This window comes from Plecotus auritus (assembly GCF_963455305.1).
Source record: "Plecotus auritus genome assembly, chromosome: 2".
NCBI lineage: Eukaryota > Metazoa > Chordata > Mammalia > Chiroptera > Vespertilionidae > Plecotus > Plecotus auritus.
In genome coordinates, this window is record NC_137771.1 from 21,382,908 (window position 1) to 21,403,541 (window position 20,634).

The window sequence follows — 20,634 nt, forward strand, 5'->3', positions numbered from 1 at the left end:
GTGTCTCCACTAGACCAAGCTGCCCTGTCCATGGGCTCAAGAAAAGCCTGCATATGAGCTAAAGGTCAAAAGGGTGCAGGATCATCTTATGAGGACACACTTGGACCTTCCTACCTCACAGCTTCCAGTGAGCACAAGAAAGGGCTTCCAAGCCAGATCCAGAATTCAATGTCATTTTATTAGCCCAGACCCCCTAAAAAAGACAAAAAAAGCCACAACAGGGGATGCAAACTTTTACATACTTTATTGATTTAGGGGCCGAACAAGGCAGTATTTGGTCTTTAAGAAAGGCACCTCATTGAAAATACATCACAGTGCTGTCGAGTGATCCCAGTCACAGGATGTGAGGACCGGAAGGACAATCTTTGGATGATGTTGCTTAGGACACTTGCTCATTTATTTGAAGGGTCCCTTCACACACCATGGATGAAAGAAGGCAATAGCGTAGAGTTGTGGCACACACTGGGTGGTTGCTGAGCACTCACCCATGAGAGCAGGTGGTAAGTCGGCAAGGGAGTGAGATCGGCTTGCCCACCCTCCCCATGACTCCTGTAAACTTGATTTGCTGAGCCACTGCCCCCAGGAGTACACCCTGTATCTCTTTCAAATGTGGAGATGATTTTTTGATCACAGGGTGTGGGGAACCAGTGTCAGTAGTCAAAGCCTCCTTGTCCCTGGTTATAGGACAGAGAGGACAACAGTTTGATTTCCTGCATTCCTGGGCTGGCAACCCATGAGGTTCTGAGATAAAAGTTGAGGTCTCAGGGCACTGGCTTCAAAAAATATTGTCACCAGTCCAGAGTAAATGAAAACTTGATTCTTTAGAAAGAGTACTGCACCTCCTTCTTTCTACTTATATCCTCCAATCAGTCTTTTAAAAAATTAATTACTCATACTCTTTAAGACTCCTACTATATGCGAACGAAATCACCTCACTACAACACTGCTGCCCTTCCAATATTTTTCGTGAGCCCTTCATCACTCTTGATTCTCCATCCTTACCCTGACCACCCCTCCCCTCTGCCCAGCACCTAAAAGCAGGGATCACGCCGCGGGTGATGAGCAGTGGTGCAGTCTCGCCTGGCCTTCTGTTACTAGGCTGAAATAGAGAGGAAAACAAGAGAGAACAAAATGGGTTTTTAAAAACCAAGTAAACATCAGAGAAGGCTGGCATGCACGCCCCAGCAACCAAATGCATTAAACACTGGACATTTCTCTGCCAGGTGAAAGCTCTCATGCTTGCTGAGGTTAAGGCTCTGGAATTAAATGAAGCAAAAATTGAATCCTAACCACCCCCGCAAAGGCATACCCATCCCCCACATCTAGTTTTTACCCGCAGCCCAAATATCACACACGTGTTGTGCACGTACACACAAGTAAATGTACAGGAAGGATGACAAATATTTAAGCAAGGATCATGCATGTTCAATTAGCAAACATTCAAGGACCTCTCAACTTTGAGGCCAAGTGCCTGCCACTGTCCCCGGTCAAAGGGGAGTAGACTCCAAGATTCACGAGGCCACCTCATCCAGACAAGCGTCCCATTCCCTGCAGACAGAGCTGACAGTTTTGGTTTCACTCCTTTCTTTTGCCCATTCTCAGAAGTCATGTGCTTCCCAGAAACACCACACACCAGACTGGGCGGAGTTGGTTTACAGCCATGGAAACAAGGCAGAGCAGAGCCAGCAGACACTCACTTGAAACAGACAGAGAGAGAAGCAAGACAGCCACGTACCCACGCCCAGCTTCCAGGCAGAGGACAAGCCCTCCGGTAGTCCCAAGAGAGCAGGGGAGTTCAGGTAGGGGGCACTGGGCACTTGAGAGTCACTGCACTGCGTCAGCAGATGATGCCAGGGCAGGAGGCATTATTTACTGGACCTGCCACTGATTTTCTAATGGTTTTTCCAGAGGCTGCTGCTTTCATGGTCCCTCCCAGCAGTCTGTTAATTTGTCCATTTGCCACGAATCATACCAGAGACCAAAAGGCACAGCATGGAACCCAGGAAATGCTTTACAGTTGGGGAGCTGAGGTTAGGCATAAAAGTTGGCTACTGTCATAGGTGATTTTATTTTTGGGTGATCTTTTCTTGGGGAGTCTGTGGCCATCATCATCATGAAGTAAGGGGTGAAGGATTGGATCTGGAAGGGAGAGGGTTTAAGTTTAAAAGGTATACATCTGATTTGAGTTTCATATCCTGGAGAGTGACTGGGTTTGAATAAATTCTAATCAAAACGAATCCAAGAATAGACTACCTCCAAATTACTGTTTTGTTCATCCTTGGAAACAGGCAAAATTAAAAATAAAAACAAAAGGCACTTTGAGGACGCAGACTGACTGCTCTCAGATGCCCAGCCTGGATGTTCAGAAGACAGTCTGAATTTAAAAGGACCTGTCATCTGGTTTAATTCTTGGCCACAATTTGGTTTTCAAGCCCAGGTCCCAAATGATCCCTACTTTATAGAACCATAATGCAGACCACAAAAATATTCCAGCTTGGCCTGGCTCTTTCTCTAGTGACACCCTCTTCCACTAATTTCTGTAATCTGTAATTTAAGTACCTTTTGACTTCCATTTAGGGGGGGAAATCAATGAATCCTGTCCATACACAGACTCATGAGGCTTTTCACCGTGGGCTAGGAGACAGGTGGAATTCCCTGCTAACAATCTGCCACCAGGAACTTGGGCCCTGCCTAACTACACTTGACATTGGACTTCTAATCAGCTGTTGGAGATGGAATAAATATCAGGGAATGGGGTACCTGGCAGATATCTGAGTTAATTTTAGTAAAAAAAATCAAGAGTATGTTTAAAGAAGTAAACAGCTGGGAAAGCCACCTCACCTATAACTTAGAAAGTAGGAGAATGTACACATACCTATACCAACACACACATACAGATGAGATGAGAGTTGCACATACACCAAAGATACATCAAGCAAGTGCTTTTTTAATCAATACATCAAATGATATTCTAGCTGGCTTGACGAAGCTTCCTTCTGCCTGGTCTGCCATTCCCACCCACTCCCTCAACAGGGATAGGAAGAAGAAAGAAACTCCTTTATAGACCCAACATTAGATAAACATAACTAAGTCTTTACATGTGGCTTTGGAGAAAGCTGCTAGAATGCTCGCAAACACAACATCAGGGGTCTGGGAGGCATCGATGGCAGCATGGATCCCTCGTTTCCTGTAGTACTCCACTAGTGGGGTAGTCTGCGTGTGGTAGCCCTCCAGGCGGATTTTCAAGGCCTTCTCATTATCATCTGATCTTCGGACCAAGGGTTCCCCAGTGATCTGAGAACAGGAAGAGGACAATGGAAGGCCAGGACTGTTAGCCAGATGCAGATTTGAGCTGCTGTCTGATCCCAAAATCCATTGGAGGGAAAGACAAGACAATCTAGACCATACAAAATCAGGGATGCATTAGCAATTATAATCTTACTAGAGGCCCGATGCGTGAAATTCGTGCAAGAGTAGGCCTTCCTTCCCCCAGCTGCCAGCACCAGTTTCCCTCAGGCACCCGGGCTTCCCTCGCAGCCCCGGCTTGTCCAGAAGGTCATCTGAAAGGACGCCCGGAAGGACGTCCGGTCTAATTAGCATATTATACTTTTATTATTATAGATTTGCCTAAGTATTTTGTGTTTATTAGGGTGTCAACCATCAACAATCTGAAAGGAATAAGTGAAGTGCAAAAGAACTCTGAATGGTATAACTACTCTGTGAAATGTGACAAAATTAACACATGATGGCGTTGGAACCTGTCTGAGCTGATGAACTTGTCTTACAGACAAAGGTTAATACAAGAAATTCTTACTATTGCTTGCATGCTCTAAAACATATAAAATGGACTACTTATAGCAAATGATACAGTGAGCATGTATGAGGCCCTCCCTTTTACACCTGCAAGCAATTAAAGACTGTCATAAGAATGTGACACAGTCTAGCCAAAATATTCTGAATCTGCAGGGCACAGGAGAATCACTAGAGAGAGGACATTCTGAAGAAGGTCAACAAACTTCTGTCTAGTACTATCCTCTTCACCCTGGCTCTGATTCTGGGCTTCCAAGCAGCCCCCTCCCATTAATTGGCCATTTAGGTTGCCATGGTATCTGAAAGGTGCTGTTCTGGACAAAAGACAGGTACAAACAGGGCACTGGGAAATAGCTGGCACTGGTAGCCACCTCAAGGTCGAGCAATAAACCAGCTGGAGAGACGCTGTATAAATGAGCCACAGCCCATGTGGTTTACGTGACTAATATTTCTCATGGTTAAGTTAGTAATACTGGTAGACACAGAGGGAAGATGGAAAAAAAAAAAAAAAAGAAATAAAAAAAAAGAAATAAAAGGGAAGGAAAGAAAAGGAAATTTCCTGTCCTGGGTCTACATACGTCATCTTTCATGGGCTCCTTTGGGGGGTTGAACTCCTCGTGGTAAGAACGGCCACTCAGGGGGTGAATCAGCCTGAAAGACAGCAAAGGAACACAAGTCAGGTGGCCTGAAAGTATCCTGAACTGCAGGGGTCTTCAAGATGATGAGCAGAGTCAGGGAAGCTGGGTGCAGGACCTTAACCCAGCAGAGAACGCGGCTATAGGCAACTCTTGCTTAAGAAGATACTAGGCTTATGCCTGAGTGGGTATGTTTTCTATTCTGACCCAACATTAAAATGAGTGTCCGGCTGAAGAGCTGGTATAACCACCTAACTCTGGTGCTGGTCTCACACAGCCATTCACTCTATTCACCTGTTTATTCAACAAACATTTACTAAGTGCCTAGTCCCATTCAGGCCTTAAGCTGAATCCAGGGGCTACAGAGCAACCAGTCAAGTTCCCTGCTCACAAGCAGTGCTTAATTCAGTGGGGGAGGCAAATGTGGAAATAAATAACCACAATAAACCAGACAATCCCTTAACAGAGATTTGTGTAAAATGCTATGGGGGACAGAGGACAGAGAAACCAACCTTATTTTCTAACCTAGTTTGATTATAAATCCAGAAAGGTGCTATTGGAAAAATATGTGCTATGGATGCACACACCACCACACGAAGCAGCACCCGTTTGGGATCACGTAGATAAGAGAGAGCCCATCCGCTGCAGTAGTCAAGGCGCTGGGAAAATGACTCATTAAACAAGTCATTAGGAGCCCAAGAAGAAGCACTTGTTTGGCACTGGGGCTGCATCTGTGCTGTGCCCCCTTAGGCAACATGCCTGTGTTACTGATTGGGTGAGGCCACGCCACAGGAGCCCAGAAACCTAAGAAGGGAAGGAGGCAGGCCAAACACGGCTCAACAGCCAGGGCCCACTTGCTCAAGCTCGTGTGGTTTCCCAAGTCCGTGCCAACCAAGGTCTGCCTATTTAATGGATGGCAGCTCTCCTCAAGGTCTATTAGACCAGGACGTCCCAACATTTTTCAGCTCTTGGCATGCACAAAAATACAGTACTCGAGGTGCTTGCTCCTCCAGGGGACGTATGGCCTCCCCAAGCCTGCCCGCTGCTCTGATGGCCGAAGGGATCAATATCTCCGCTCACCATGTAGGAAAACTCTGTGTTAGACTTCAGAGCTGCAACTGTGTAAAATATGATGTTGTGTTTCAATAACAGTGCATTTTTGGGGGGTCAAGTGGTCCATTTATAGCATAAGATGGTTCATTTACAGCACTGGGAAGAGGAGAGGTGATGGCAGAGCAAATTAGTTGCACTGAGTGGGCCAGTAACTGCAAGCATATAAGGTGAGGATGGGCCCTCCTGTATTTCAGCTGTGGGAGGGGTTCATCTGTGCACCACTGGGAGATCCAGGGGGAGGGAGAGTGCAGACCGCTCAGTTTAGCTATAGCTTTCCCTTTGGGAATGGGGTGGCATGAGATGTGGACCCTATTTCTTCACTTTCTGGAGAGCACAGGGCACAGAGCAGCCAGCTGGCAATAAACACGACTCTCTCCTGCCCACCTCTCTACATCTCTTGCTCACTCCCACATTCCCTCAGCCCTCCAGTTACAACAATAGTGCTCCTTCCCCCTCACAAACATCATTTAAAGAGGAATGCAAGGCTCATTCCTTAAAAGGGAAAAAAAGAAAGCCCAATCTCCAAGTTCTCAAAACAGAATTGGTCTTAAGTTCCAACTAAAACAGCTCTATGAGTCATAGAGCCTGGCCTCGAGGTGGAGGTGAAGATGTGGAGGGGTTGGGACTGGGACCTTGAGTGCGGCACTTCAGACACCTGTATTCTCATCCACGGAATGGGACGGTAGGAGACATTAGGCTAATTACACCAGAGAACCAACTGGTAGAATAATTAGGGTACTAGAGAGCCAACACTGAATAGGTTAAAACCCCAAACTACCAACCATACTTATTCAAGAAATCAAATAATGACTCATAAATTTATTACAAGTGAGGTCTGTGCTCATTCAGAAGATATCTATAGGGGGTCCTTAGCAGGTCAGATTTAAATAAGATCCACCTTAAACTACTAGTTCCTGACTTAATTACAGGAGGCAGAAAGCAGGCTCTGGTGCCCGCTGTTACTGACGTGCAGAGGGAACTTGGAAACAACAGTCTGGCTGCCCCATTTCCTCCACTGCGAGGGAGGAGTCACAATAAACCACTCACTTCCAAATTGAGAAGACTGAGTTTTCTCTGTTTCACCCTCTACAACAACCCTGTAGTTTGTTCTTCAGAATCTATAACCCCAACCAGCCACACCCAGTTAAAAGCCTCCACCACTTCACATGTGGGCCAGTCAGGCTGCTAGGTGGAGTCCTTGTCTGTTTCTCCTTTCCCCATTTAGCCTGTATGCCAGGACCAAGCTAATGTTCTTAGAATGTTGTTTTTGCCACAATACCTAGTGGCTTAAGAACATGCCACGACTCCTGACTCTGTCACATCCTTGGCAGACCTTCCCCAGTCTAGCTCCCACCCTACCTTCCCAACAGCACTCATTCTACTGCCCAGCCCCCCCCTCCCACCCCCAGGCCATTCCTCCAACTCTGGACAGACCCCTGCCACCAACCCCAGCTAGAGTCCCTCCCCCAACCCATACTCATTCTGGCATCTACTCCCTTTGGGAAAGCCAACAAAATTTTCTTTATCCAGGAAGGTTAAGTTTGACATACACCTCTCCTAGGCAGCCTTCTCTCCCTCCTCCCAGACTCTCTTCTTGGACTTCCTACAACACTAACACCTCAGGTTTCAGGTATGGTTTGTAAACTCCGAGGTCAGAGATGTGCATGATGTTGTTCTTTTATACCCTCTCCCCTGCTCCCTGCCCCAGAGTCTAGTACTGTGCTGAGCACAAAGCAGGCACTCAAGAAGCTGGCCTGATTGAATTAAAGGTCTCCAGTGTCACCTATTACTATTAACATTTGCTTTGCATACGAGGGACCCCAGGCCTGGTATGTCCCATCCTGTCAACCCTACCACTACATCAACTTTGTCTACCCTGTGCCAGTGGGGATGCAAAGAAGGAAAAGTTCCTGTATTGAAGGAGCCCATGGAAGAGCTAGGAACATGAAACCTGGACACTTGAAAAGAAAATTAATGTAAGATGATCCCACTGTATCTAATATAACCTTATAGGAAACCACCTCTATCACACACTCTGCTGTCTGTTTACATGCCTGCCTCTCTCCTTGAAGATTTGGACTGCAGACACATGGAAACAATGTTCAACCTCATTAGGAAATCAGAGTAATAAAATTTACAATAAGAAAACAGTTTCCCCTTAATTAAATCCAAAAATTTACATGTATTATGATGGTCACAGCATCAACTTAAAAGTGAACAACTGGAAGAAACACAAATGTACAACAATAAGGAAACGATTAAGTAAATGATGGTTCATCTGTGAAAAATCATACAGCAAATAAAAATAATGGTCATGGATGTCTGGTTCCATGACGTACGCTGACCACCTTCCTGAGATTCCATTAAAATGGCCAAGAAATAAAAAAGCTAAAGCCCACAATAAAAAAGGGGTGGGAGGATCTATTAGTGGCTGAGAGCTTTCAACATATTTATGGGAGGCACAAAGCAGATGGCAGAGTGATTAGTAAAACAGGACAGAGGAAACTGCCTGCGATCTTTCAGAACCAACTCGTTTGGATGCAGTGCATTTGTGTTCAATGTTGACTACTATAGAGAAACGAGCACTTTAAAACAAAACATGCATACACACAAAATAACAGTGGTTTTGGCTACAGTGGCTGTATGATGAGCAAAATTTCCCTTCATTTTCTAAACTTTGTGTAGATGGTCATATTACTTGTATAATTACTAAAAACCCTACAGCAAGGCAATTCCAACTGAAATTAGATTTTTAAAAGCACTAAAACAGAGGTACACATGGAAAGAATTTAACACTTCTTAAGCACCTACTATAAGCAAGGCTCTGAATGATGCACTTTATATGTTATACTAGAGGCCCAGTGCACAAAATTTGTGCATAGGTAGGGTCCTTAGTGGCTGCCAGCTGCCAGCCAGGGCCTCCCTTCATTCCACGCCAACCCTGGTTGTCAGTGCATGTCATAGTGAGCGATTGAACTCCCGGTTGGTCGAACTCCCGAGGGGACACTTTGCATATTAGGCTTTTATATACACAGATAACACACACAATAGTTCCTCAAACAGGTATTATCCTTATTCTAAATACGAGGAAACAGCTTCAGAGAGGTTAAGTCACTTGCCTAGAGTCAGAGTAAAAGGGTGACAGGACTAAGATGTTGTCTGACTTCAAATCCCTTGCTCTTCTTTCCACATCCCATCTCATCACCACATCAGCAGATGTCACCAAATAAAATCAATCCATGTACATGTTGAAATGTTATTAAGCTTCATGACTGGGATTAGGCAAAAGCAGTTCCCATGGTCTGACTAATCTCTGAAGAAGCATGAAAAAAAGGGACCTTCTAGGGACAAATACCTTCCTGTGATTCTCCGGATCAGCAGGGAGTCTGGGATGCGGAATTCAATCACAGAATCAAGCTTCTCTTTCCTCTTCTCCATGAGGTCGTCAAGCTGTAAAAGAGTGTGTGTCCCTCCTAAGCTACCGGAGCTTGATCAGACCCATTTCCCTCAAAGGAATTAAGATATTAAGGGTGAGAGGTCATTATCATGCAATGGTGATACAAAACAAACCCACTCACCATTTCTGCCTGCCTCACAGTCCGGGGGAAGCCGTCTAGAAGAAAACCATTTTTGCATGGAGGGGTGTCCAAATTTTTCTCAATGAGCTCCACGACCATTTCATCACTCACCTGGAAGTCAAGGACAAAACAGCCTTGGGTTTAAATCCATAAACTAGGTCAGCGGTCACCAACCATGGACCACTGGTGGTCCACGAGGTCTGAAAGGTTGGCGACCGCTGAAGTGGGTAACATTAACCCAACTCCAGGGTCACAAATTTGTGTCTATGTAACCTGACCACTGCAGGAGACGGTGGGGGTTGACCAGAATGCAGAAAGGCTCCAACTTTGCTGTTTCCCAATTTTGATTAGGCTCACAGTTAAAGTGACCCGGGGACCCTGGACATGAGACAACGGAGAAGTTCACTGATTGGCAAGATTGGGTTAGCACCAAGGAACTGAGGAGCCAGCCCAACACACCTTTGAGCCTTTGTGAAAACCCCAATGAGGACCCCTCCCAGCTTTCAAAGACTGGTTTTCCTCCTGGGCCTTCAGAGAAAAGGTTCCCTGCTAGTATTACAGTGAAGGCTGCCCATCTTGGTAGCTAATGCTCTTATCTTTCGGGACCAGCTGTGAACTTGGGGACAAAGTGTAAGCTTTGCAACTAAGTGAAGGTTGGAGATAAGTAATCTCATTGCCACATCCCAACTTTTTCTCAGTACAGGATCTTCTGCCAAGACCCAAAGTCCAGAATAGCTAGCTTTCTAGCTTGACAGGGCCTCACTGACATGAAAGGAAAGCTGGAAGCAAACAGGCAAATGGACAGGCGGGCAGGGGTACCATTCCATACAGGCACTGAATCTCAAAGCCTGACAGGAAGTATTAATTTGGGAATGGAGGCAAAGCCCAGAACCTTCCCTACCATGTTAAATAAGATATAAAAAGGCCAGAGGGCCAAGCAAAAAAATGACTTCTAAAGGTGATTTGCAGAAGCCCTGTCCCAGAATAACTGTTACAATTAAGCTCTGGCACTAATCAAAGAAGATTTAGTAGATAACAGATTGTATTTGTCCAATCAGATTAACTGGACTAGAAACAAGAGAAAATACCATTATATCTCCCAAACAGGAAGGATTACATCTGTCAAAAGCAGTTCCTCTGATAGCGACACAGAACAGAGTCACAAAAGTAGATTAAAACTACCCTGTGGCTCCTAAGTCCTTTCTTTAACACATCCTTGAGTTCTGGCCCAGCGATGACAGTTTCATTTTTGGCCCTAAAAATTGGGTATATTACACACTGCATCAGCACAGAGGAATGTCCAGAATACTGTGAATAAAATAAGTGCCACAAATTCAGAACAAACCAAGTAACCTGCTGCTCTAAAAACTCCTATGATATGCCAGTTTGTTCACACGCCCTAGAGCACAGGGCTCTCCAACAGAACTTTCTAGTGATGGAAACATCCTGTATCTGTGCTGGCGAGCAAATGTGTGACATGTGGCAAGTGAGACTGGAGAACTGGCTTTTACGTGAAATTGAATTTAATTTCTATAGCTCCACAGGACTGGTGGCTACCATATGAGGCAGTGCAGATCTACACTCTGAGGAATATCAACATTCAATGGTACCACCAAACCTACCAGTTTCCCAGCATCCATAGTTGCCTTTAGCTTTTTCCCCAGTTCTGAGCCAGAAGCCACCATGGCCCTCAGCATGTCCCCAGTAGCCAGATGGCAGACACAGAAGTTTTTGGCCAATTTGGGTGCCTGTGTAGGAGAAAACAAAAACCAAAGTCCAGTTAGCACTGCTGGCCTTCGAGTCAGACTTCCTGGGTATGAACCTGAGCCAGGAACTTATTGGCTGTGTGAATTTTTGCAAATGCCAATTTTCTTACCTGTAACAGGGATAAAAGTACCTGTATTATAGTCTAACATATAATGACATGATATAATACATGTAAAGCACTTAAAGCAGCGCACCTAGCACACAAGAAGCTGTCACAAATATTATTTTCACTCCTTCCGTTAGATACATTAATGACATATAAGCATCAGTTTCCCCATTGCCAATGGGAAGAATAAAAAAAGTAGTATCGATACTTCACATTGTCACTGTGAAGTCTGAGTTCATGTATATAAAGCACAATGCCTGGCATGTAATGTGTTGAATGAATATTTGCCAAAGGATTGGATGTGTGATTGTCAAGTATTGTGGCCACTGGCCTAGAGGCAGGGGCAAGGTGAAGAACACAGGTTTCCCACAGGCAGACAGTTCTTCCCCTTCCCTGGCACTAGGTAGCTGCATTATCTTGGCCAAATCACGTAACCTCTCAGAGGCTCAATTTCCTCATCTGTTTAAAATGAAGGCAAAAAGGCTCCATCAAGGAAGGTAGCTGTGAGGGTCAGATGAAATATATACAAAGAGCACTTGACAAACAGTAAGCACTTGTTAGTTTTAGGAGGCAGTAAGGCCTTTTAGCTAAGAGCATGGGCTTGAAAGTCAAACGGCCTGGGTTTCAGACTTCAGGCCTACCAATGGCTAGATAGAAATATGTTACTTGAGAAAATTATATCACCTAAGTTTCAAATTTCCTCTACGTAAACTGGAAATGGTAATAGAACCTACACCACTGGGTTCATGAGATTATACAGAATTCGGCATATGCAGGGCCAGGCTCATAGTAAGTGCTCAGTGAACATTAGCCATTACTGTAACCCCTAACCTAAGTCCATATTCATTTTTACAGAAATGAATTTACTCATTCATCATATTGATGTCTCTTCCAAGAACCCTCCTGGGAACTAGGGAAACAGATGAATAGGCGACAGAGATTCTGTCCTCTGTGAGTTCATAGTTTGGTGGACTACACATCAGATTGAAGACTAGGAACAAGAGACCCTGGACAGTTCAACATTGGTTGTGAACAAAACAAACAAAAAAACTGCAGAACTCATGAGGAACAGCATCAATTCAAGGAGCTTAATAATTAGCTTTCTGGCTCACTTGTTTTGTTAAAAAAGTAGGCTTGGATCCTTGTTCAAACCAGTTATTGGGAGTTTTTGTAGGTGCACATAATAAAAACTTAACAGATGGGACCCAATGCAGCAAATTCTGGTTTGTGATTCATGGAATGATTCAGTTCAAGCAAAGAAATGACTTCACAGCAAAACAGAATCCAAATCAGGTGTTAAAAACTCTGGAAAACTAATGAAGGTCAGGACCCTCTGGCCATGGTAGACCTTCTGCCCTCCAGACTGGTCCAGTGGCCACATACCCAGAGAACTGTGCTTGTCTGCTAATCTTCTCCTTGGTTGTTGAAATTAACTTGGGTGAAAAATGTGAAGGTCAGGCTTGTTCAAGGGGAAAGGCTGACGAAAACACCAGAAAAGTGCTGTTAGCAGCACAAAACCTGACTGTTCTATTTGTATCCAGCCCACCCCCCAAACTACAGGACTCTTCTGGGCTGTTGCAGGTGACTGGATTCCACAGCTACAGGGAAGAACACTCCAATAGGGAAGACATGTCATTGCAGACTAACTCTTTATTCCCTGCTGCTGCAAGGGAGTCAGGGTGATGGGCTGCAAAGAGCTCAGACTTTGGAGTCAGACAGATTTGCACATGAATCCTGGCTTAAAGCACTCAATTATCTGTGTGACCTTGGGCTAGTTACTTAATTTATTAGAATCTCAGTTTCCTCATCAGTCAAATGGGATTATGGATAACATCTACTTCTTAGAGCTGTTGTGAAGATAAAATGAAATAAGGACTCAAAACACCAGACACATAGTAGGCATTCAATAAACAAAAGACCTCCTTTCATGTCTTTTTTTTTTTTTTTTTTTTTGCATTACTCTCTTTTAAAAAACATATTTTTATTGATTTTTAGAGGGAGGAGAAGGGAGAAGGAGAGAGAGAGAAAGATTGATGTGAGAGCAGAATATCAATCAGCTGCCTCTTGCACATCTCCTACCAGGGATTGAGCCCACAACAGGGCATGTGCCCTGACTGGGAATCGAACTGGCAACCTTTCCGTGCACAGGACGATGTACAACCAACTGAGCTACACTGGACAGGGCTCTTCTTTGCTTTACTCTTTACTTGCAAACTACAGAAGAAGCTTGATGAAATAACTTTACCATATTCCCCTCATACTTCAAGCTTTCGCTTTAGAGCAATGCTACTCCAAATCACAAGGGGGCCATGGAGGGAGGGTGTTTCTAAAATGCAGATTCTGGTTCTATAATGTGGGGCCTGAGAACATGTACTTTTAAAAAATATATTTTTATTGATTTCAGAGATGAAGGGAGAGGGAGAGAGATAGAAACATCAATGATGACAGAGAAGCATTGATCGTCTGTTTCCTGCACACCCCTCACTGGGGATTGAGTCTACAACCCGGACCTGTGCCCTGACCGGGAATTGAACCCATGGACCATTGCTGAGTCCGAGAAATAGGCCCATCACCTCTATGAGAACCCTGTGGGGAAGGGGATGGACTTTGGGAGGCGGGCGTGGGTAATAATGGCTAAAACCAATAGGGAGACAGAACAGTAGCTTTAGTGCTCTCAAACTTCAGTGTGTTATCACAATCATCTGGGGCACTTGCTAAAATACAAAGCCAGGCCCACCCTTAAAGTTTATGACTGAGTGTGTTGGGATGCTGATGCAGTCTGTGAAGCCTTGGGAAAGTGAGGGCAAGACTGGGCTTTATAGTGGACAGATCTTGGGTGGGCACCAGATTTACAGTTTACTCACTGTATCCCCTTGAACAAGTTATACAGCCTTCTTAAGGCCTCGGTTTCTTCATCCCTAGATACAGACAACCATATCCATCTGCAGAGCTGTTGTGGGGATTTAATGAGATTATATATGCAAAAGCATCCAGCATAGTGCCTGGCATTTAGGGAAATAAAGGGAAGCTATCAGTTGTTCAGATTTGATTTAATCTCAAACTTACTTGTGACATCTTTCTGACTCCAGTTTTTCCGGCTCCCATCTCTAAGGTTCCTGCATATGTAGCTAGAATCATCTCCTAAAACACTGTTGGAAAGGTTATGCCACCCCATTCCTCTACCCCCAACACACACAATCAGGAGGCTTCAACGTCTCCCCAGTGCAATGGGGAAATCCATATATCTTAGCCTAGCACTCAGTGTCCTCCACAATCAACTTTCTAGACCCCCAAGTTCTTCAAATTTACCCCCACAAATCCCATTCTGTATTCCCTGCACTGCTGCAAACAGCTGCTCTATGTATAATTTTCAGACATAAAATAAGTCGCTCCATGGACATTAGCTCAAAGCTCCTCTCTATGCAGGAATACCTTTTCCCTTCCTCGTACTGGTCAACCTCTATCCTTGCCTGTAGTCAAATTCTGAGCTTATCTCGCCCACCCAATTATCCCTTCTTCCTCTTAACATCAGCAAACTTTGAGTGTTTACAACATGCCAAGCAATTTTTCCATGTGTTGTTTTATGGTATTTAGTGTCCATAATATATTACAAATCCATGAGGTAAGAATTATTTTTATCTACATTTTACAAATGAAATTCAGAGGCTAAGTTGCCCAAGATCACGTAGCTAGTAATAATAGCAACAGGCCTCAAGACTGTGGAGTCCTACCTCTGAACCATGATAATATAGGGCAGTGATTTTCAACCTTTTTTATCTCGTGGCACACACAAAATTACTAAAATTCTACAGTACACCAAAAGATATATTTTTTGCCCAACTGACATTTGATTCATTCACACCAGATAGCTATTGTTGTGTTGGCTGTCATTTTTAAAATAATGACAATCCAGGAAAAAAGAAGTCAGTGCCTGACTAGTCTGGTATTACATGTTTCTTGCGGTATACCGGTTGAAAATCGCTGCTATATGGCCTTGTTAAATCACAACCCAGAGCCTTAGCGGCTGTCCTTGGGAAAGTGAGTGTGTGGAAGAGAGCACAGGAAGACATCACAGACCTGGCAATGCTGTTTTTTGCTATGGGTGTAAGCTACACAAGTGCATTCATTCACATTGTGAAACTTCGTCAAGCTGCTTGCTTATGACATTTGCATCTGTCTCTCTATATAATACTTCAATATAAAAAGTTTTTAAAAAGCACAGAAACCAGTGTTTGAATTTCAGTTCTGCCTCTTAACTTACCATGTAACCTTAGGCCAGAGATTCTCTGAGACTGTTTCCTTGTCTATAAATTGGGGATATTATTACCAAAATCACTGAGTGGGTAGGAGGAAGAACAGAAGACTGTCAACAAATTCTAGTTCTTGATCTAATCCTGAACTAATCTAGTCACTCACCTGTCCCTTCCCACATGGGACTTTGCACTAGCAAGTATTGTTTGCATGAATGTTCACTTCTGCCCCTATACCTTGACTAATAGCAACAATGTAAGGTGGTGACTCTGCTGCTCAAGAATCAATCTAAGTTCAAATCCTGTCCTCGCTACTGTATGAGCATCTTGGGGGAAGATACAGCCTCTGGACTTCAGTTTACCAGTAAAAAGGCATGGATAACAGGACCTACCTCTTAGGGTTGTGGCCTTAAATAACAGAACACATGTAAAGTCTTTGGCCGGGAGTCTTTTACATAATCGAGCAAAGGGTGACTATTTTGTATATTATACCTCCTCCTCCAGGGCAAGGGCTGCTCTCTCCATCTTCAGCACCAAACTTATCCAACAAAACATGCATAGGGCAGGAGAAAAATCTAACCCAGGGCAGCAGATAGCAGCAGAAAGAGCAGGAGCTCTTGAGTCATGCAGGTGCAAGATCTGCCAAGTACTTGCTATGTCACAGAGAGGACAAGCCCTTTGAACTTCAGTTTCTCTAACTGTAAAAGGAGAAATGAGTGCCACTGTGCAGACATAACTGACAGAGCCTGACTTGCAAGATGACAATTAATTGCTTACGTGTGCCTGGCCTTGATTTGGTATAGATTGGACACATGAAAAAAAAAATGTGAAGAGGGGCTGGCAAAGAAAACACAAAACACATCTATGTTTTGGCCACGCTGTAGGAACATCCAACCCCAAAAGGAACACAGGGAAGTAAGCTCAGTTAAATAAAATAACCCATGTATTCTAGATGTTTTAAACATCATTAGTTAATGAAAAAGCAGGCAGTTCCTGGCCAGTGTGGCTCAATGGTTGAGCACTGACCCATGAACTGGGAGGGCACTTGCCCCAGTTTCTGTTGCAGGCTGGATCCCCAGTGGGGGGCATGCAAGAGGCAGCTGATCATTGATGTTTCTCTCTGTATATATCTCCCCCTTCCTCTCTAAAATCAATTTTAAAAACATATTTTTAAAAAAGAGTTTTAATAGGAAACATTTAATTACAGTCACACCAACATAAAATACAGTAAGTGAGTTATGCAGGTATAAAAAGATGTACTAATGGGAAGAAAACAAACATTACTGAGTAGGTACTAAGCACAAACCTAGGTTAAGGATTTTACATCAAAAACTTGCAAACATTTACCAACAGGGGCCAGGCAGGCAATACAAATGAAGTAAGTGGGGGCAAATGTAAGAGGACTCTGCAGGGGACCAGAGAGCACATGAGCCATCCAAAGCAGCCTCACCATTCAACTGCATGCCAGGCTGGATTGGAGGCCCAGAGCCACCAGATCTGACTTCTCAAGAGAAACCAGCTCTCTGGATATTAAGTGAAATTTCACAACTGAAAACTCTGCGTGGTCAATTTTATTTATTTATTTATTTGTTTGTTTGTTTGAGAGAGAGAGAGAGAGAGAGAGAGAGAGAGAGAGAGAGAGAGGTGTGAGAGAGAAACATCAATTGGCCACCTCCTGCACGCTCCAGACCAGGGATTGAACCTGCAACCTGGGTATGTGCCCTGACCAGGAATCGAACCTGCCACCTTCTGGCATACAGAATGATGTTCTAACCAACTGAGCCACACAGGCCAGGGCTCGACTTACTATTTTGGAAGTCGACAAATAAAATAAACAAATCAGAGCCCTGGTTGGTAGCTCCATTGGTTAGAGCAGTGGTCGACAAACTGCGGCTCGCGAGCCACATGCGGCTCCTGAGCCGCGGTTTGCCGCTCTGTTGACTAATGCGTTTGCCGACCACTGACCTAGACTCTCGATTCCAATAATTACAGGCTGTTGTTGTTCCTTGTGATTAAGCCCCTATAGAGCATTGTCCAGTTATGCCAAGGTTGCAGGTTTGCTCTCTGATCAGGGCACATATAAGAAGCAACCAATTAATGCATAAGTAAATGCAACAACAAATCGATGATGTTTCTGTCTCTGTCTCTCCTTTCCTCTCCCTCTAAAATCAATAAATAAAATTAATTTAAAAGGGAACAAATCAAGCATTTATCCTGCCTTTTCTATACAAACCATACCAAATAGCGGGTGAGAAGTTTCTCTTTACAGAAACATTTCAGTTAATAAACAAAAAGAGAATGATATAATTAGAACAACACCATTTTGCCACCCACAATGAATTCTGGAACCGGCATCATCAGAGACAAGCAGACCTGATGTGCCTCCTAATGCACAGCACAGCACCACCTGTGATGTAGGTGAGCTACAAAATTGAACTCAGATTTGTTAAGTGTATGATTAAACTATCAATTTACAGGAAATAGAGAGGAAAGGGGAAGATGTTAAATATGCCATGGAGATACAATAAAAAATTCCCAGAAAAGAGGGACACTTCTAGGACAAACAACTCAGTTTCTCCCACACACACACAAAAAAAAAAACCGGCAAAAACAACAACAAAACAAACAAACAAACAAAGCTAGGAGGAAAGCTGTAAATTAAGACTTACAATGATTACATTTGTGAGACAAGGGGAAATGTGAACATTGACTACTAACAAAAATTGTTAATATTTTAAGGAAATATTGTGCTTGTTTACAAAAAATAATTTATCTTTTAGAGATACACACTAAAATATTTGCAAATGAAATGTTATAATGTCTGGCTGCTGCTTTAAAATGATTTGAGAAGGGAGAGTAAATGGGGAAGGAATGGCCACCAGATGATGGTGATTAAGGCTGGATAATGGGTGTATGGGGGCTCATTATACCATCCTGACTTCTTTTGTGTATTCAAACTTCATAATAAAGTTAGGGAGCATCTGCAGGCTAAATTTATGCTGCTGTAGGCTGCCACTTTGCAACCTCTGATTTATGAACACTTTTTTTTTTAACTCCATAAAACTACAACCACCTATTGTTCCAATTATGAAAAGCTGTATAGAGGTTAAGTAACTCATGTAAATCTTACTCTTCCTTCAAGTCCCAGCTCTAATTACATCTCTCTACTTCAAGCATGCTTGCTCTACTTCCACAAAGCCTGACCAACACCCACATTTCTACACCCTTATATATCAGCTCATAATTTTCTTCAACTCTTTCCAACTACATCATCCAGGTTGAGAACCGCTAGCAGGGTCGCCTAAGACCATCGGAAAACACTGATATTTACATTACGATTCATAACAGTAGCAAAATTACTGTTATGAAATAGCAACGAAAATAATTTTATGGTTGGGGGTCACCACAACATGAGGAACTGTATTAAAGGGTCGCGGCATTAGAAAGGTTGAGGACCACTGCTTTATATTGAAATACATCTGAGTTGGGAGGGTGTAGGGGACCTACTTTTCATGTGAGAACACTGAGGTTTGGAAGTTACAAAGTTTGCTAGGGGGTTATTTATTTTACCATTACCGAAATTATTAACTTCGATATGAACTAGGAAAAAATAATAACCAATGCCTTTGAGCTACCCTGTTTCTACTCACAGCAAAAATCTGCAGTCTAAGACAAAGGTTACCTAATAACTGAGGGTGGTAGCAACAGGAAAGAGGAGCTGTTATTAAGGACAGCTGGATTAGGCAACAGTGAGTTCCAAGGATCAATCAGCTCTGGCTAACGAGAAAAAAAGTTAAGTGGTCCTTCTTGACCTAATACCCAGAGCTAAAAAGCAAAATCACAGGAATGAACTGAATCTCCCAGACTTCCTTCTCATCATCCACATGAACCTGTATTCATCCATTTCCAGTATCCCCATCAAGTACCAAGTAATGTGCTGGGTGCCACAGGGGTCCCAAGAATGAGTAAGACAAGATGGTCTGTTTACCAAGACTTTGCAAGTATAGTAAGAGAAGAGTGGGCACAGAGCAGTCCCCAGAACCCCATTCATTTAGCAGCCAGAGCCTGGGGCCCGGGTGGGGGAGGGGAGTAATGCCAGACCCTAGGCCGAAGGGTTGATAATCCAACCTATGGGCTTCCAAATCCTAAATAAGATCATAAATCCCAACCTTGATCTATGGGCCCATTCCATCCCAGACACCGAGTGAGGCCTCACAGTCTGCTAGGGCAGAAGATAACTTCAGACTCCAATTACTTGGAGCCCCAGGGCTCCTAAGGTTCCAGGCTCCATTAAGTCAATTTTGCTAACTTTGGAAAGCCACCTGACCTCTCTGGGGCTGTTTTCTTACCTGTAGATTGAGGTACCCTTTCCCATCATCCCTCCCTCCCCAGCTTAACTGGTTCACGCGGGTCACACCTCCCTCCTCTTAGCAGTAGCACAATCAGCATATGCCAGCTCCCACTCTGCCCGGTGCCGGAGATGCTCCGCCGCCTTCAGCCATTAATCATTATAAGAAATGATCCCCTAGCCCGCGTGCCTGGAACGTAACCCTGGGCAATTCACTCCCAAGCAGCAGGGAATCTGGGGTCCCTGCCACCACTCAGGCTGTAATCTAGACGTCTCAGCCCAGGGCTCACCCTACCCTTCAAACCTGCTCAGCTTCTAACTCCTTACGAGATCGAGTCAGTCCTTAGACCGCCTAACTCCACACCTCAAGCCTGGATCCCTCAAGAACGCTAATCCTAACTCACACTTCCCCGACCTCCAATTTGGACCCTCCCCAAAAAACCTTGCCAGCATCCAGACGCGGGCCAGAGCGCCCCGGGATTCAGCCCGCGGCCCCTCGCTGGGGCCATCCGGACCTCCAGCTGCCCTGACCTTGGGGTTCCAAGGGCTCCGCCGTCAAGCGCGGCCCTTCAGCTCACCTGGGTCCCCTTGCCGGCCCCGGGCGGCCCCAGCAGCACGGCCCGGATGCCTTTAGGACTCTCTGGGGCCGGCTCGGCCGCGGGAACGTTGGGAGCCATGGCTGCCGAAGCCTCCCACTGCTAACCGCCTGCACACCTCTCCGGTCCAGCGCTTCCAGGCCAGCGCGCCACGCACGCACGCACGGCCCGCTCGCCGCTCACACTGGCCCGTCTTCATGTCTGTCAGTCCCTTTTTCCCGCCCCTGAGCGCGACGGACACTTTAAGCTACCAACCACGCGGCAGGAGTAAGGAAGGGGTGGGCCCTCGTAAACTGGAAGTGGGTGGGGCTCGCGGCGGGTGTGCCGAGTGGGCGGGAAAAGTTGAAGCAAGGCAAGAGGGCCTCTGGGAGTAGTTCTGGTTAGGCTTTTTGACAGTTGAAGACGCCGGCAACTCCAGTGATACCTATGAA

General features: G+C 44.7%; 1 protein-coding gene across 6 annotated transcripts; it reads right to left on the reverse strand.

Annotated features, from left to right (window-relative positions):
* Nucleotides 1-223: 223 nt before the first annotated feature.
* On the reverse strand, nucleotides 224-20,413 carry AK2 (adenylate kinase 2). Of its 6 annotated transcripts, none has more exons than XR_013959828.1 (8): nucleotides 20,186-20,413; nucleotides 10,759-10,884; nucleotides 9,137-9,247; nucleotides 8,914-9,008; nucleotides 4,389-4,461; nucleotides 3,099-3,294; nucleotides 1,736-2,139; nucleotides 224-1,099 (listed from the first exon to the last, which is right to left on the reverse strand). XR_013959828.1 is itself a non-coding variant. In XM_080654079.1 (8 exons), exons 1-8 carry the CDS (start codon nucleotides 20,282-20,284, stop codon nucleotides 1,045-1,047), a joined length of 867 nt encoding a protein of 288 aa, XP_080510205.1. In that variant the 5' UTR covers nucleotides 20,285-20,413; the 3' UTR covers nucleotides 224-1,044. The 6 variants fall into 6 exon arrangements, 4 of the variants coding, with proteins under 4 accessions (XP_080510205.1, XP_080510207.1, XP_080510206.1 ...); XM_080654079.1 differs by lacking the exon at nucleotides 1,736-2,139 and adding an exon at nucleotides 1,449-1,560; XM_080654081.1 differs by lacking the exon at nucleotides 1,736-2,139.
* Nucleotides 20,414-20,634: the final 221 nt, after the last annotated feature.

What these genes read in the sequence shown, in the direction of transcription:
- AK2 (XM_080654079.1), bottom strand. Translation starts at nt 20,284, where the DNA reads ATGGCTCCCAACGTTCCCGCGGCCGAGCCGGCCCCAGAGAGTCCTAAA. An exon ending in CTATGGATGCTGGGAAACTG is followed by an intron (nt 9,248 to 10,758) that starts GTAGGTTTGGTG and finishes CTTGACTTCCAG; the next exon opens with GTGAGTGATGAAATGGTCGT. An exon ending in ATCCGGAGAATCACAGGAAG is followed by an intron (nt 4,462 to 8,913) that starts GTATTTGTCCCT and finishes GCTGTCTTTCAG; the next exon opens with GCTGATTCACCCCCTGAGTG.